Consider the following 14,281-nt stretch of genomic DNA (forward strand, 5'->3'; position numbering starts at 1 on the left):
CAAAATGAAAATGGTCAATCTTAACCACAATGACAAAGGACAGCAGCACAAGCATGAAGTGTAAGAAGCCACTGAGAAGAAAGCACAAGGGTAGACAGGTAGACGAATATTCCTTTTTAATTCTACTGCTCTGCTCTACTGGTCCTAAGAGTTGACCTTGATGGATCGCTGACAGTTTGCAATAATTTGTTCATTTTTTTTACCTTCATGAAGGATTTTGGATTATAAATCGTAAATGTCTATTGGGTAAAAGAGATTTAAATTTGGAGAGGAATAACAATGCAGTCAGTCGTCATGGCAACTGTCCACCGAAACAGTGTATCTAGAAGGTATTAACACTCTCAAGGCAAAGCTACAGTCAAGGAAAAGTTTAATGAAGAAATGTTAGGTTTCCAGCTGATCAGAAGAAAAGCTTTTGCCACCCCTTGTCCCAAAGGGGCTTATATGTCTAGAGGTACCCCTACAGGAAAGAGTTACCTCTATCAATGAGCACTGCTAACTACGTGTGACAGCATAACAAAATGTTCCATAAAGTCAGGAACTGAGATAAAAGAAGCTATTCTCACTAATTTTAGACCACCAAAGACAATAACCACGCCACTACATTAGCTGGCATTTACTCCTCTACTTACCCTAGTCTACCAGTGGCACTGTTACCAGCCTCTTCATTGACTTCAGGCCCTAGGCTATAATGGGGTCCGTGTGGTCTCTGCATGTTACGTACAGGAACCACACAGACCTCATTATTGTCTATAGGGTCTATGTGGTTTCCTAAGACAACCGCTTTTTAATGTGGACTCCCCCCAACGGGAACCCGAACGCTGATGTGAATGGACTCTTAGATATTTCAGAATGTTTTAGATACCAAATTGAATTCAGTAATATGTGTATCATTTATACTAGGCTCACACCTGCATTCGGGTTTCTGTTTGGTGGGTCTGCTTGGGGAACCCCAGAACGGAAACCTAACTCACTTAAAGAAGTAGTTACCAGAGGACCCCATAGATTGTAGTGGGGTCCTAAAAAGGGCAGAAAAATGCAAAGAGAAAAGTCCTGCTTTTAAATGGATTCAGGGAAGGAAATCCTGAACGTAGATAATTGTGCATGTGTGAACCTAGCCTTATTTTGCCTGAGAATTTCAGACAAATTTTTGCTGATATGTCCAAAGTTTTTCTCTGATGCCCTCCATTAAAGAATATAAGGGCCATACAATTGGGAGCTTCCTCACTATAGCAAGTTCAACACTTGCAATTGACAGATATCACAGACTAGTACAGAGTGAGCCTACAATTATGCAAGATCAATAGAAATCCGGACTCTCTGACCCCAATCCAAAAGGAACTATCCATCTTTAAAAAAAAAAATTATAAAAATGTATACAAATGGTATTTAAAAAACAAAACAAAAAAACCCCACTGTACTCACCCTTTCCAACTGTCCTAATGTGTTTTATTTACGACCAGCCAGTAGCAGCCAATCAGGGCTCGCAGCAGTCACATGCCATACTGCTGGCACCAGATGCCTGTAAGGTATGTGAATGCTGCAGTCACTATTTGGCCACTTGTAAAGTCACAGGACATGCTGTATGTTTATCCAACGGGTGTAAAACAGGTTGACGTCTGGGTTTGGTCAAAATTGAAAAACCAATGAAATTTATCCTTTTTTTTTTCAGCCCATTAAAAACTGATGTAAAAACCGATGACACTCAGCCATCATAAACTGAAAACAAAACGGATGCCCATATATATGCAATAGCTTCAAAAATTACATTAAAAAAGAAAAGCATAACCAATTGTAGCCATTAGAGGGCCCTCTGATACTACAAACTTTACCATACCTCATAAACATAAATATTCGTTCCGCCTACTTTTGGTTTTGGTGCAGCATCTTGGTACAAAAATTCCCTTTTTTTATTTTAAAACTGTATGATAAAACATTAAAACATTGTGCAGCAAAAATACACTTACAGCAGCATAAAAAAGAAATAAAAAGAACAAACAATTGATACCATAATACTAATGAAAATATTAACGCCTCCATCTCCAATGCTCCCCACTTTATGGTAAGGTTTGGAATCCCTGGGTTGACATGTCTGGTATCCCAGGACTACCGTATTGCCTTCAGCTCTGATTGTTACCTTAGATTATGCGTAATGAAACCAATGGGAGACGGTCAGTTCTTTTTACCGGGAGCCGTTTGTTCCAGCTCCCGAAAAAAGAAGTGAGATGCTCATTCTCTCAGGCAGATTCGCCTCACGGCATCCGCCTGAAGACACTCCCTCCCGACTAGGTCCATTCATTTGGGCCTAATCCGGAGCGGAGTGTCCGTCTGGATGCCGGTGCATTGTATGCACTGCACCGGCATCCAGTTGTGGCTAGTCGTTTTTGGACAGGATTCTGAGGTGGCCTCCACATCAAAATCCGGTCAAAAAAACCCTGTGTGAACTTACCCTTAGTTCTCCCATGTTGGTTTTAGGTTAAGGCCCCACGTTGTGGAAATGCAGGTTTTTTTGTTGCAGATTTTGTTGAGTTTTATTGAGCAAAAGCCAAGAATGGCTACAAAAGGAATGGAAAATATATAGGAAGTTTCTTATATCTCTATGTTCTGCTCAATCCACTCCTGGCTTTGGCTCAAAAAAACACAACAAAATCTGCAACAAAAAAAGCTAGATTTTCGCAAAGTGGGGCTTTAGACTTAGACAGTAAGGCCGGGGCCCTACGAGCCAGAAACGTCATGATTTTCCCGCAGCGGAAATGGGTGGTTTTGGAAATAGCAGCATGTCAATTATATCTAGGGAAACACCGTCGGTTTCTCCATAGATATAATTGTAACAGAAAGTCAGCTGAGGAAAACTCTGCCAAATTTCTGTTTAAAGTGCTGCAGGAAGAACCGCAGCTTTTCCTGCAGCGCTTTATAAGTCTCATAGGAAGTTATTAGAAGGCTTTTCTGTTGGTCTCATCACTTCCAGAGAACTGTTTTACAACAAACGGGTCATCGCGTGGGGACTTAGCCTCATATTGTTTTTCCCTCTTTGTATTTTATGTCAAGTTTCTATTGATTTTGGAGGCTTAACAGTTGTCCCATAGTGTATTTCTGATGTCTTTTATTTATGCAGTTTTGTAGTTCTGTTAACATTACCTTGCGGATACGAATGTTTTATGTCCATGCAATATTTCAATAAATACTTTTTCAAACTATAAAAATGGAAAAAAAAATCCCTCAAAAATATAATTAGGCATGCTGTGCTTTTAGAGATTATACACACAAAGGTTTGAAAATTATGTGGCAAAAGACTGTGATAAAACCAATAAACCCCCTAAAAACAGTTATAGGGAGCCTTCACACGGAGTCTACGCTCGCTCATTCTGAATGTAAACTCGTTCAGAGTGAGCAGCGTAAAAAACATCTCATTGACTTCAATGGGTGCCGGCTTACGCGTACTACCCATTGAAATCAATGGGAGGCTTTTTTAACTATTGCTTTCAATGTGATACGCGCGTATGCCGGCACCCATAGAAGGCAATGGGATCTGTTTTACACCGCTCTCTCTGAACGAGTTTACGTTTCTGAATGAGCGGAGCGTAAACTCCGTGTGAAGGCAGCCATATAAAGCAAGCTACATAAAAATGACCTGCAGCGTATAAAACGCATGTTTTTTCACCCTATTTTGCTGCCGTTTCTTGACAAGCCCAAGTGGTGATTAGTAAATAGCAAATGACTTTCCCTGCCACGCAGCCGCATCATGTGAACAGACCCTAGTAGATTATTCTTAGCTTATTGTGATCCGGCAGCAGCGGCGTATACCTTCACTGTAATTACCAGCTAACAGATGTTTTGGCATCCTACTGATTAAGTATTTGTTAGTGAGAAATCAGAAGCCTTGTTCCTAACATATGCTGCAATCTGCCTGTTTTGTGGACCCGTCAACAGCAGAAGTGAAGTATATGGTCACAACAAATCTGCGCTCCAGTTTACGATGTGCCAGCTCACATTTCTTTCTTTATTTTTAAACACAGAGATGTTAAACTTGAACAATTTAATAGAACACTAAGAACCACAAGTTTCGCGTCAGCTACTTCCTGTTTTCTAACTGCCTCTAACGGTTTACGGAAGAACTGTAAAGAAGGTGAGGAAACAACCTTTCCATAATGAAGTGAAGTGATAGCTCCTAAGGCTACGTTCACACGGCAGACAATAAAGAGGAATTTTCCACTGCCATATATTTGGCATTCGGTAGCGGCTTTCCTCTGCTGTTTAGGCCCAGATGAATGAGCCTAATCGGCAGTGACTCCTGAGGCCTGGTTCACATCTGCATTCAGCAAATCCATTCAAAATCAGTGTTTGATATCTTCCAAATCTGATTTCAAACTGTCCAGATGAAACCCCATTGATTTCAATGGGTTTTAAAAGTAATCCACATGTATCAATTTGTGCCATTTCCATCTGGTTTCAGTTTTTTTGCGCGGAGAGAAAAGTAGAAATTGCAGGACTTTGTCTCCGTACTGAAAATAAGGATTCCAGACGGACAGCAACTAATTCGTTTTGTTTTAACATTGAGGTCTATGGAAAATGGATTACATACTGATGCTAGGTTCACACCTGCGTTCAGGGTCTCCGTTCTGTGGTTTCCGTCTTCTGCATGCCAGAAGACGGAAACCACAGACCGGGTCCGGCCGTGAGCGTTTTATGCTCTCCGCCGCGAAACCATTTTTTTAAAAATCCGGACACAGAGTATTGCATGTCCAACTCTGTGTCCGGATTATAAAACCCGGTTTCGCGGCGGAGAGCATAAAACGCTCACCGCCGCACAGTTTTCTCACCCATTCAAATGAGTGGGTGAGAAAGAATCCTGCAGGTTTCCGTATCCTGCCTCTGTTTTATGCAGGAAACGGAAACCTGCAGAACGGAGACCTGGGCGCAGATGTGAACGAGCCCTGATTACATATCGATAGCAATCGATTTGTGTCTGTTTTGTGCATGTTCAGAATGAAGGAGGAAGAAAAAAAAAAACTGATTGATTACATACTGAGGGCGTGTTCACACCAGCGCCCGGTCTTTGCTTTGTGGGTTTCCATCTTCTGCCCAAGAAACCTTGACAGGAGACGGAAACCCGGCAGTCAGTGTCCGCCCGGGAGCGTCTTCTGGCCTCCTCGGCGAAACAGTTTTTTGGTTTTTTTTTAACCAGAAACAAAGTCTCGCATGTCCGACTTTGTGTCCGGTTAAAAAAAAAAAAAGTTTTGACGCGGAGACCAGAAGACGCTCACAGGCGCTCACTTTGCAAACCCACTCTAATGAATGGGTTTGAAAAGTGACTGCCGGTTTCCGTCTCCTGTCCAGTTTCTCGGGCAGAAGACTGAAACCTGCAAAGCGGAGACCGGACACAGGTATGAACCAGCCCTGACACAGTTTTAATCTGGACCGTTTGAAGGTCCAGATCAGTTTTTGAAGATGTTAAATACTGATCTCAAACGGATTTGCCGAACGCAGATGTGAACTGTGAAAATCCACAGCCAGAATGAGCCACAGAATCCCCAGCAAGCTCGAGCACAGTGCTGATTTTTTTCCAAGTCCTCCAGCCATCTCTTCATCACATTGAAAACAATGGTAGGCATATTCGGAGTAGAATCTGCTGCGGATTCAGGGGCAGAACCTGCTCCCAAATCTTCAACAGTTATATCTGCCTAAAGTTATAGTAGGGGTGTAGCGCTTTTCACTCCTCTGCAGACTTTCTGACACAATTATACCTATAGGGAAACCGCCGGCATTTCTGTAGGTATAATTGACAAGCTGCAATTTCCAAAACTGCAACTGTTTTGGAAATTGCAGCATGTCCGCTGTGCGTATTTTTCCGCAAAGTGAGGATGGGATTTGCTAGTCTTTGCTGTGACTATAAAACCCTGCATTTTTTTCTGCGCCTAAAGAGATTTTCCACAGGTGTTGAAGTGTCTGCTCTCTGGAGGACACGACCACTGGGACCCCTGTTCAGCTTTTCGTTCTTTGGGTCCACTTGGTGACTTGAAAAATGGAAAGCCAACCTGTAACATCTTTGCCCATCCAGGCGTTGGCGTCATCATCCGGCCGCACGCTGCAGCGCAGGAGATGTGTTCGGTTGTAATTTATTCTGTTGGTTTCTCTTTGCACTGTCTGAACACCGCCCTATGCCTCTTTCTTTGGTAATTGATTTCCCACCACACCATCTCCTTCACCTTCAGTTGGTTCTGATCCTCTAATGGTTAATCTGACCTTGCCCTGTGATTGACAGCCTGCCGTCCTGTCAACTCCATTGGCGGGTTCTTCCTCCCTATATAGCCTTGGCTCCCAGTCACACCAGTGCTTGTTATTGCTGTGCGCATAGCTGCTCTTACTGTCTCTGTTCTGATTACTCTATTATACTTGACCTTTAGCTTTCCTCACTGACTTCTCTTTTTGGACTCCGATTTGGTACTGTATTGCCCGACTGTTACCGACCCTTGGCTAAGTTGACTTCCCATTGTTGTTGTTCGTCTTGTCTGCGTTTTGTGTGTCACATACTCAGGGAGGGAACGTCTTCGTGGTTGCCACCTATTATGTAGGATAGGGCCTGGCAATAGGAAGGGAGAGCGGGGGACATAAGCTTAGGGCTCACTGTCTCTTGTGTCCCTGTTCCAGGGTTCCCTAACATAATAACAAGCCCATAAAAAAAAAAAAAAAAAAACTTTTTTTTTCTCCCTCATACTATGGCTTCTGTGCAAGACCTGGTATCTCGGATGGAGGGTTTAGCAGGTTTGGTGTCTGAATTGGCTAATCAGGTACACAACCTCTCCCAAAAACAAGCAGAGGCTGCTGCTACACCTACTAATGTCATTTCCCTTCCCAGGGTTAAAATGTTACTCCCGGATCGTTTTTCTGGGGATCGAGGGAAATTTGAGACATTTCGGGAGTCATGCATGTTATACTTTCATGTCAACCCTCATGCATCTCAGGCTCAGATGGTGGGGGTGGTCATCTCTCTCTTACAGGGGGATCCACAGACTTGGGCCCTTAAACTTCCCCCCGAGGCAGAGGAGTGGACAGATTTAGAAAAGTTTTTCAAATCTTTGGGGGCCATTTACACAGAGCTGGACCAAACTGGACTTGCTGAGTCACAACTTCTTACCCTCCGGCAGGGTAAACGTTCCGCTGAACTTTATTGCTCTGAATTTCGGAAACTTAGTATAACCACAGGTTGGTGTGATGCAGCGTTGAGGGCTCTCTTTAAACAAGGTCTCAATGACTCAGTTAAAGATGTTTGGGTAGGTCACCCGGATCCCTCCACCTTAGAACAGGCCATGACCCTAGCTGTTCGCATTGACCGGAGACTCCAGGACAGACGTAAAGAGAGGGTAGGGTCTGATTCTGTTAAACCTTCTGTCTATCACTCTCTTCCTGTTAAAAAATCTAATTCTCCTCCTGTCACCCCTGGGGACGAGCCTATGCAGCTGGGAGCGCTGGATACCAAGGCTAGACGGGAATATCATGTCCAGAATACAGGGTGGGAGATCGAGTTTGGTTGTCCTCCAAGAATTTGCGTCTTAGAGTTCCCTCAGGGAAATTTGCGCCGCGTTATATTGGGCCTTATGTCATCACAGAACGTATTAATCCAGTTTCTTTTAAATTACAACTTCCTAATACTTTCCGTATCCACAATGTCTTTCATAAGTTGCTCTTGAAGAAATATGTTTCGCCCGTCCTTCCTTCGCCCAGTCCACCTGAGCCGGTGGTGATTCAAGGGGAACTAGAATATGAAGTAGAAAAAATTCTAGACTCCCGCTGAGTGCAGAATTCAGTCCAATACCTCGTACATTGGAAAAAAGTTTTGCTTGCAGGACTTTTCTCTCCCCATTTTCTAAAGAGGACCTTTCATGTCCTTGGGTACATGAGGTTTTATTTACTGCTAGAAACCCAACAGTGCACTGAATTCAGTGCACAGTAGGCTTTCCCGTTATGTGCCCCAGGGCAAGAGATATCGGTGCCGTTACCGATCTCTGCCAACTGTATAAAGGGCGTTCCTGACAGTCTAGCTGGGATGTGAGGAACGCCCCCCTGATAATACTCTTCCATAGCTCTGTACTGTCAGACGGCACGTTCCTTACTGCCCAGCAATGACTCTAGTCTGTGAAGAACGCCTCCGAGTACTAATCTATGGACGAATACAGTCAGTGGGGGCAGAAGGAATGCCCTCCTGACAGTGGGCAGAGATCAGTAATGGCACCGATATCTCTTGTCCCAGGCCACATAACGGGAAAGCCAACAGTGTGCTGATTTCAGCCGACAGTGCGGTGTATATAAAACTGCATGTGCCTGAGGACATGAAAGACCCTCTAAGTGGGATCAGGGATGGAAAACCTGAACGGAGTTCAAGGGCTGGTGTGAACCTAGCCTGAGTTAGGGCTGGTCAACTAATTGCCAAATAACTAAAACCGAAAGTCAGCTCAATTAATAAATGTGAGATTTTTTAAATGAATTTTACAACCTGTCTCACACTGCCATTGGCTAGATGCTATGTCAGTATATTAATAGGGTGAAAACGTAAAATGGGGAGCGCCGAAATGCTACTTATTTGCTATGATTGACAGCATCAGGCAGAGATAGAGGGACTGGGCACTGGAAAGTATAGGTCATAGGTGCAATAAGAGAAATGGTGACACCAAATAGCTCAATAGCACAGCAGGAAAAACTAATATCTCAGCAACAGAGGCGGTAAAAGGCATTTATTCACATCAACCTCGACTGTTTAAGGATATGTTCACACTATAGTATGTTGCAGGAGAATTTTGAGGTGGAATAAGCTTGCAAACAACTAACAGACTCTGAGGATTGTGCTCTGCTATATCTTTATGCGAGAAAAATATTACTGTGTGAATAGATGGGGAGAATACAGAAATGTGCCATTAAAGCATGATCAGCTGTGATGTGGCACAATCTGAGCAGATCTATCCATCCTGGGAAACGACTGATCTATCTGCACTATTGGCTAAGTATATAAGTATATATCTAGTAGTATATTACTAGTAGCACATAGACCAGGGAGGAAGCATGCATGACTCTACCATCTGAACCAGCGGCAAAGAGGAGAGGACACAACAGATCAAAGTCTGCAAAGCACATGGAACAGAAAACAGGGGAGGGGACACAGAAGGGGGTGAGAGGGCAGGGACAGGGCGTAGAGTCAGATTGCAGTGCCAGATCAGGCAGGACACCAGTAAGGGGCAGGGCAGAGCTGGAAGGAGGAGGCTGCTAGAAGATAAGTGCAAAGAAAAGAAAAACTGCACAAGTGACATACAACAGACACACACAGGGCAAATAAAGGGGAGGAGTGGCAGCAAGAGGGGGTGAGGGTGGAGAGAGGGTTGGGGATGATTGAAGAGGATAGAAAGGGAGGAGATGACAGAAGGAGGAGAAGCTGAAGGGAGGGGAGAGATAAGAAGAGGAGGAAAGGGGTGAAACAGGGAGGGCAGAGATGAGATGGGAGGTTTGTTGCAAAACAGCTCTCTGGAAGTGATGACACCAACAGAAAAGCCTTCCAATAACTTCCTATGAGACCAAGAGCAGTAAGAAGACTCAGCACAGTACCAGATACACAGTGGGGGAGGCTGCACTGTGGAGGAGGTATACACATGAGGCTGGACTGTATACACACTGGAGGCTGCAGTATACTCGAGCACATAGGACGAGGCCAGCTATACACAGCACTAAAGTTTCCCACAAGAGGAAGCCCAAGGAGGTTGTACAGCTCTATATTGCACAAGACTTGTACAAAGGAGGTGCCTGAGTACTGAGAAGACGCACGAGGAAGCTGCACTGTGCTGGACATATCCTGCATGCTACCCTAAGAAGGGTATATAACATATCTTACAGTACAGCACACGCTGTATGGGGCAGGAAGAATACAAGAAGCCCCGCTATATATAGAGGTCTCACATCTACACAAAGGCTGCCGCAGACGCACCGTGTGAACACAGCCTCACTAAGGGCATTGTCCCCTCTTCATGTCCTCCAGAGGTCCACCTTTACCACCTGGAAGCCTAATGAATATGATGCGGGGTCCAAACCCAGGACTGTACAGGAGTCCGCCAGGACCTTACCAGGTAAGATGAAAATATTAGTAATCCTAGATATTACTATATTATCTTACTTTTGTGTATTACTGCAAGAATGTACCAGCAAGTTCCTTACAGCTTGTTAGTATCCAGATCAGCAGCGCAAAGTATATTGACAGCTACACAAGACCCCAAAATAGTGAGACGCCTCATATCCAACATCTGAAATCCAGAGATGTCTGATAATCCACTACTGTTAGCACAGAGCTGAGACATATATGGGATTTCACCTGATCAGAAGAAGAATATTAAGATATAGATTTTTTTGGCGGAAGGGCTTTCTTTATGAAGGTTCTCTATCCTTGACTTGCATGTATTATAATCCAGACTACTGTATATGATGATACCACTTTTTTCAGGTCAGGTTTATGTACTATCAAATAACTTGTACTGGATATTCTGATAGGTTGAGAAAAAAAAATTGTATACTTGGGCCATATGAATATAAAGCGCTCCATCAGATGCCATGTAAAGCATTATTACTAGGGCGGAAAACCCAAGTGGATATGGTATGGCATACCGCTACATAGCACAAGGCTCCAGGTGCCGACATGCAAGCTCTTTGCCATGTGTATTAGGGTCCATTCAAACGGAGTAAACGCACGCTCATTTTGGCAAAATACACGTGTAAAGAATACACGTGTAAAAATAAGACTCCCATTGACTTCAATGACATTTTACACATGTATTTTGACGTGTTTTTTTACATGTCATTGAAGTCAATGGGAGTCTTATTTTTACACGTGTATTTTTGTCAAAATGAGCGCGCGTTTACTCCGTGTGAATGGACCCTCCGGCCTTAGTAACACGAATGTCTGCACTGTTCTAGATATTAAAAACAAGCCACTTCTTTAATACTGTGACCTAGAACTACTGAGTACTTTCCAATACCTATCCTACAGATGACAGGTGAAAACATCATGGAGAACTCCACCTCTGGCTAATTTAAGACCAATGTAAGCCTATGGGCCTGTTCACACAATTTTTGTTAATGGACTACATGAACAGTTAGTCACAGTAGAACATGTCCTATTTCTGTCAATATACATAGATCATTCAATAGACTTATCTATATGAGGATTTGATTAAAAAAAACATGCCACGCAAATGCAAAACAGCCATCAAAAATGTATATGTTGGTTTTTGACAGCTGCTCTCGACTTCTACTACTTCTGACGACTTAGTTCCACCTATGAGGCTATGGCCCCACGTTGCGGGCTGCAATAGAAAAACCTTGCGAGAAAAAAACGCTGTGACACCGCATCATAGTTTTTCCCGCAGCGCTTTTTACAGAAAGTCTGTAGATGTTTACTCTGCTGACTTTCTGTTTTAGTTATACCTATAGGGAAACCGCTGGCATTTCCATAGGTATAATTGGCATGCTTCAATTTCCAAAACCGCAACAGGAGGCAGAGGATTCTAACATCATAGATAGATATACTGCAAGGAGTCCCGCTCCCTTTATACTGTTCAGGCTGGGAAAACTAACTAACCTAACGCCCCTTGCGTGGGTCAGTGTTCTAGCTGGGTTTTTACCAGGTAGCACACTGACCCATTCATTACTGTTGGCCCACGCACTTAACTGTAAATTACACGGTCCCGTGTGTGGACCGACAGTCCAGGCCACAAAACTCAGAACAGGTCCTATTCCTGTCCGGTTTTGCAACCGTTCTTCCATGACTCTCACTCATTGAATGAATGGCCTGCAGAAGCATGGCCGGGGTGCTACCCGTGTCATTTAATCACGGTCGACTATGAGATCACAGTTATGTGGAACTACCCTAACTACCCATTACTGAATCTAGCACGACACTGAATCTGTAAGCTTCCATGATAGTTTATGTACACTGATGATTTTGGCTTAGAAATGCTGAGTACAATACTAGCAGATGTAAATGGGCCTTAATGTAAAACTTTTCCATCCAAAAGATGCATAATTATTTACAGCAGTGGTCTTCTAAGGGTCTGTTCACACTAAAAAAACAACAATTTGACTACTCCATGTATTTTGCATGAAACCTGTGGGTGAGCCTCTGTGGTTTTTGTGACTGCTAGGGGTCCGAGTGCTTGTTAGCCCCATTTAAGAAGGGTAATCTGAGTATGGTCACGTGCCATGTTTTAGTACTCTGTTCAACGCTGAAACAAGATGGGTTATTCTGCTGTTTTAGGCTCCATTCCCACGGAGTAACGCGCCACTCATTTAGACCTATAAACATGTGTCAGAGCGAGGCTCTTCAAAACAGATCCCATTGACTTCAATGGGTGTCGGCTTATGGCTCCACTGAAATTAATGGGAGGCTTTATAACCCATTGATTTCAATGTGTAGCGGCCATAAGTCGGCACCCATTGAAGTCAATGGGATCTGTTTTGTAACGCCTCGCTCTGACACGTGCTTACGTGTCTAAATGAGCGGCGCGTTACTCCGTGGGAACGGGGCCTTACCGCAACATGGGAATTCAGTTCAGGTTGTGGGAAACTTGCAACCTATGAACTACTACAAGGTTTCACATCAGAAACAATGGGAGGTAGAAAGCATTTTTTCATGCTGATTCTGAAGCAGAAAACATGCCAAAATCAGAGTGAAAGAATTGCATAAACATAACATAAGATTGCATATTGGGGCCAGAAAATATGGTCCATGTACTATACAGATTTATCTGTCTGAACACCGCTGTGCTGAACATTCTCTGACATGCTGAGTTCAGTTCAGCCGAGCTGTTTTACGGGCCAGCACATTCTGGGCCAGTACACAAACCATTTTTCCCAGCCCAAACACGGTTATGTGAAACAGCCCTTACCCTCTCACTGGACATTGTTAGAAAGAAGAGATATTTCTGTGGATAAAAAACCCCCAAAACAATCTCCACTATATTACACTGAGTGGCCAAAACTCATGGGAAGATACTAGACGCGCCGTTAATAGCGAGTCACCCCTCCTCGAGCCCTGATAACTGCAGCAAGACGATGAGGCATAGACTCCACGAGGTGTTGGAAGAGTTCTGGAGGGATACTGATCCACGCAGTCTGCACTGCAGCCCACAATTGGTCCTGTGTAGTTGGCACTGGGTTCATGGAGTGGACACTGGTATCCACAGCATCCCATAAATGCTCTATGGGGTTGAGTTCAGGCAAGCGGGCAGGCCAATCAAAGGTCGTGAGATCACTGGTGTGTTCATTAAGCCACTCCTGTGCCACCGAGCGATGACATGTTGCATTGTCCTGTTTGTATGTAGCATCCCCATCAGGGAACTCCAACACCAGAAAGGGTTGCAGATGGTCTACCATAGGTTGCACGTATCGAGCACCGGTCATTGATCCTTGCACTCAGATAATGGGGTCCAATTGCGACCATGTGAATATGGCAGAGACCATGACGGAGCCACCTCATGCCTGGACACGTCCCTGTTGGCATGCAGTATCCATGGCTTCATGGGGCATACGCCACACTTTCACACGCCCATCGGCTCTGTTCAACTGGAACCGAGATTTATCAGACCATGCCACATGCCGCCAATGTTCCATGGTCTAATGACGACGGTCGCGGGCCCGTGCCAGTCTTCGAGCTCTGTGTTGCCACGTCAGCAAAGGGACACGGGTCGGGCGTCGACTGTTGAAGCCTATGTGGTGCAGTTCTCAGTGTACAGTCCTGGTGGAAATGGGGTCCTGGCGCTCCACATTCAAATCGGCGGCGATTTGACCCACAATAGACAATCGAGAGTCCCTTACTACTCTGTGGAGGTGACGTCCGTTCATCGAACACTCATGGTCGACCGGTGTGCCGGATTACACGGCTGCCAACATTGTCTCTGCGATATTGCAGTTCCACCCAAGACACTGTTGACCTCGGAAACCCAAATTCCCGGCCACTCTCCAAAATGCTGTGCCCCATGCGTCTTGCACTGATTATCATCCCACGTTCAAAGTCACTTAACTCATAATGTGCTGCCATGTTCATGAGACACCTGTCTGCATCAGACTGCTCAGATATCCTGACGACACTAGCGCCATAGTCTGCATTGCGGCACACTGTTTGAGCATTATATCTAAAACAACTGGCACTGGGACACGCCTTCCCGTGACTTTTGGCCACTGAATGGATAATAATAATGATACATTTTACACAGTTCACACAATGGTAGTGAGGGTCTTGCGCACAAGAGCT

At 44.4% G+C, this 14,281-nt stretch overlaps 1 protein-coding gene across 1 annotated transcript in view; it reads left to right on the plus strand.

The window, feature by feature from the left end:
* The first annotated feature begins 9,451 nt into the window (after positions 1 to 9,451).
* The window catches only part of SMARCD2 (SWI/SNF related BAF chromatin remodeling complex subunit D2), a 31,029-nt gene continuing 26,199 nt past the window's right edge, over positions 9,452 to 14,281 (plus strand). The window contains exon 1 of the mRNA XM_075277143.1: positions 9,452 to 10,106. Within this exon, the coding sequence (XP_075133244.1) occupies positions 10,008 to 10,106 (99 nt within the window). The 5' untranslated portion in view covers positions 9,452 to 10,007. The remainder of the gene's footprint in view (positions 10,107 to 14,281) is intronic.

Source organism: Leptodactylus fuscus, chromosome 6 (genome assembly GCF_031893055.1).
Source record: "Leptodactylus fuscus isolate aLepFus1 chromosome 6, aLepFus1.hap2, whole genome shotgun sequence".
NCBI classification, from domain to species: domain Eukaryota; kingdom Metazoa; phylum Chordata; class Amphibia; order Anura; family Leptodactylidae; genus Leptodactylus; species Leptodactylus fuscus.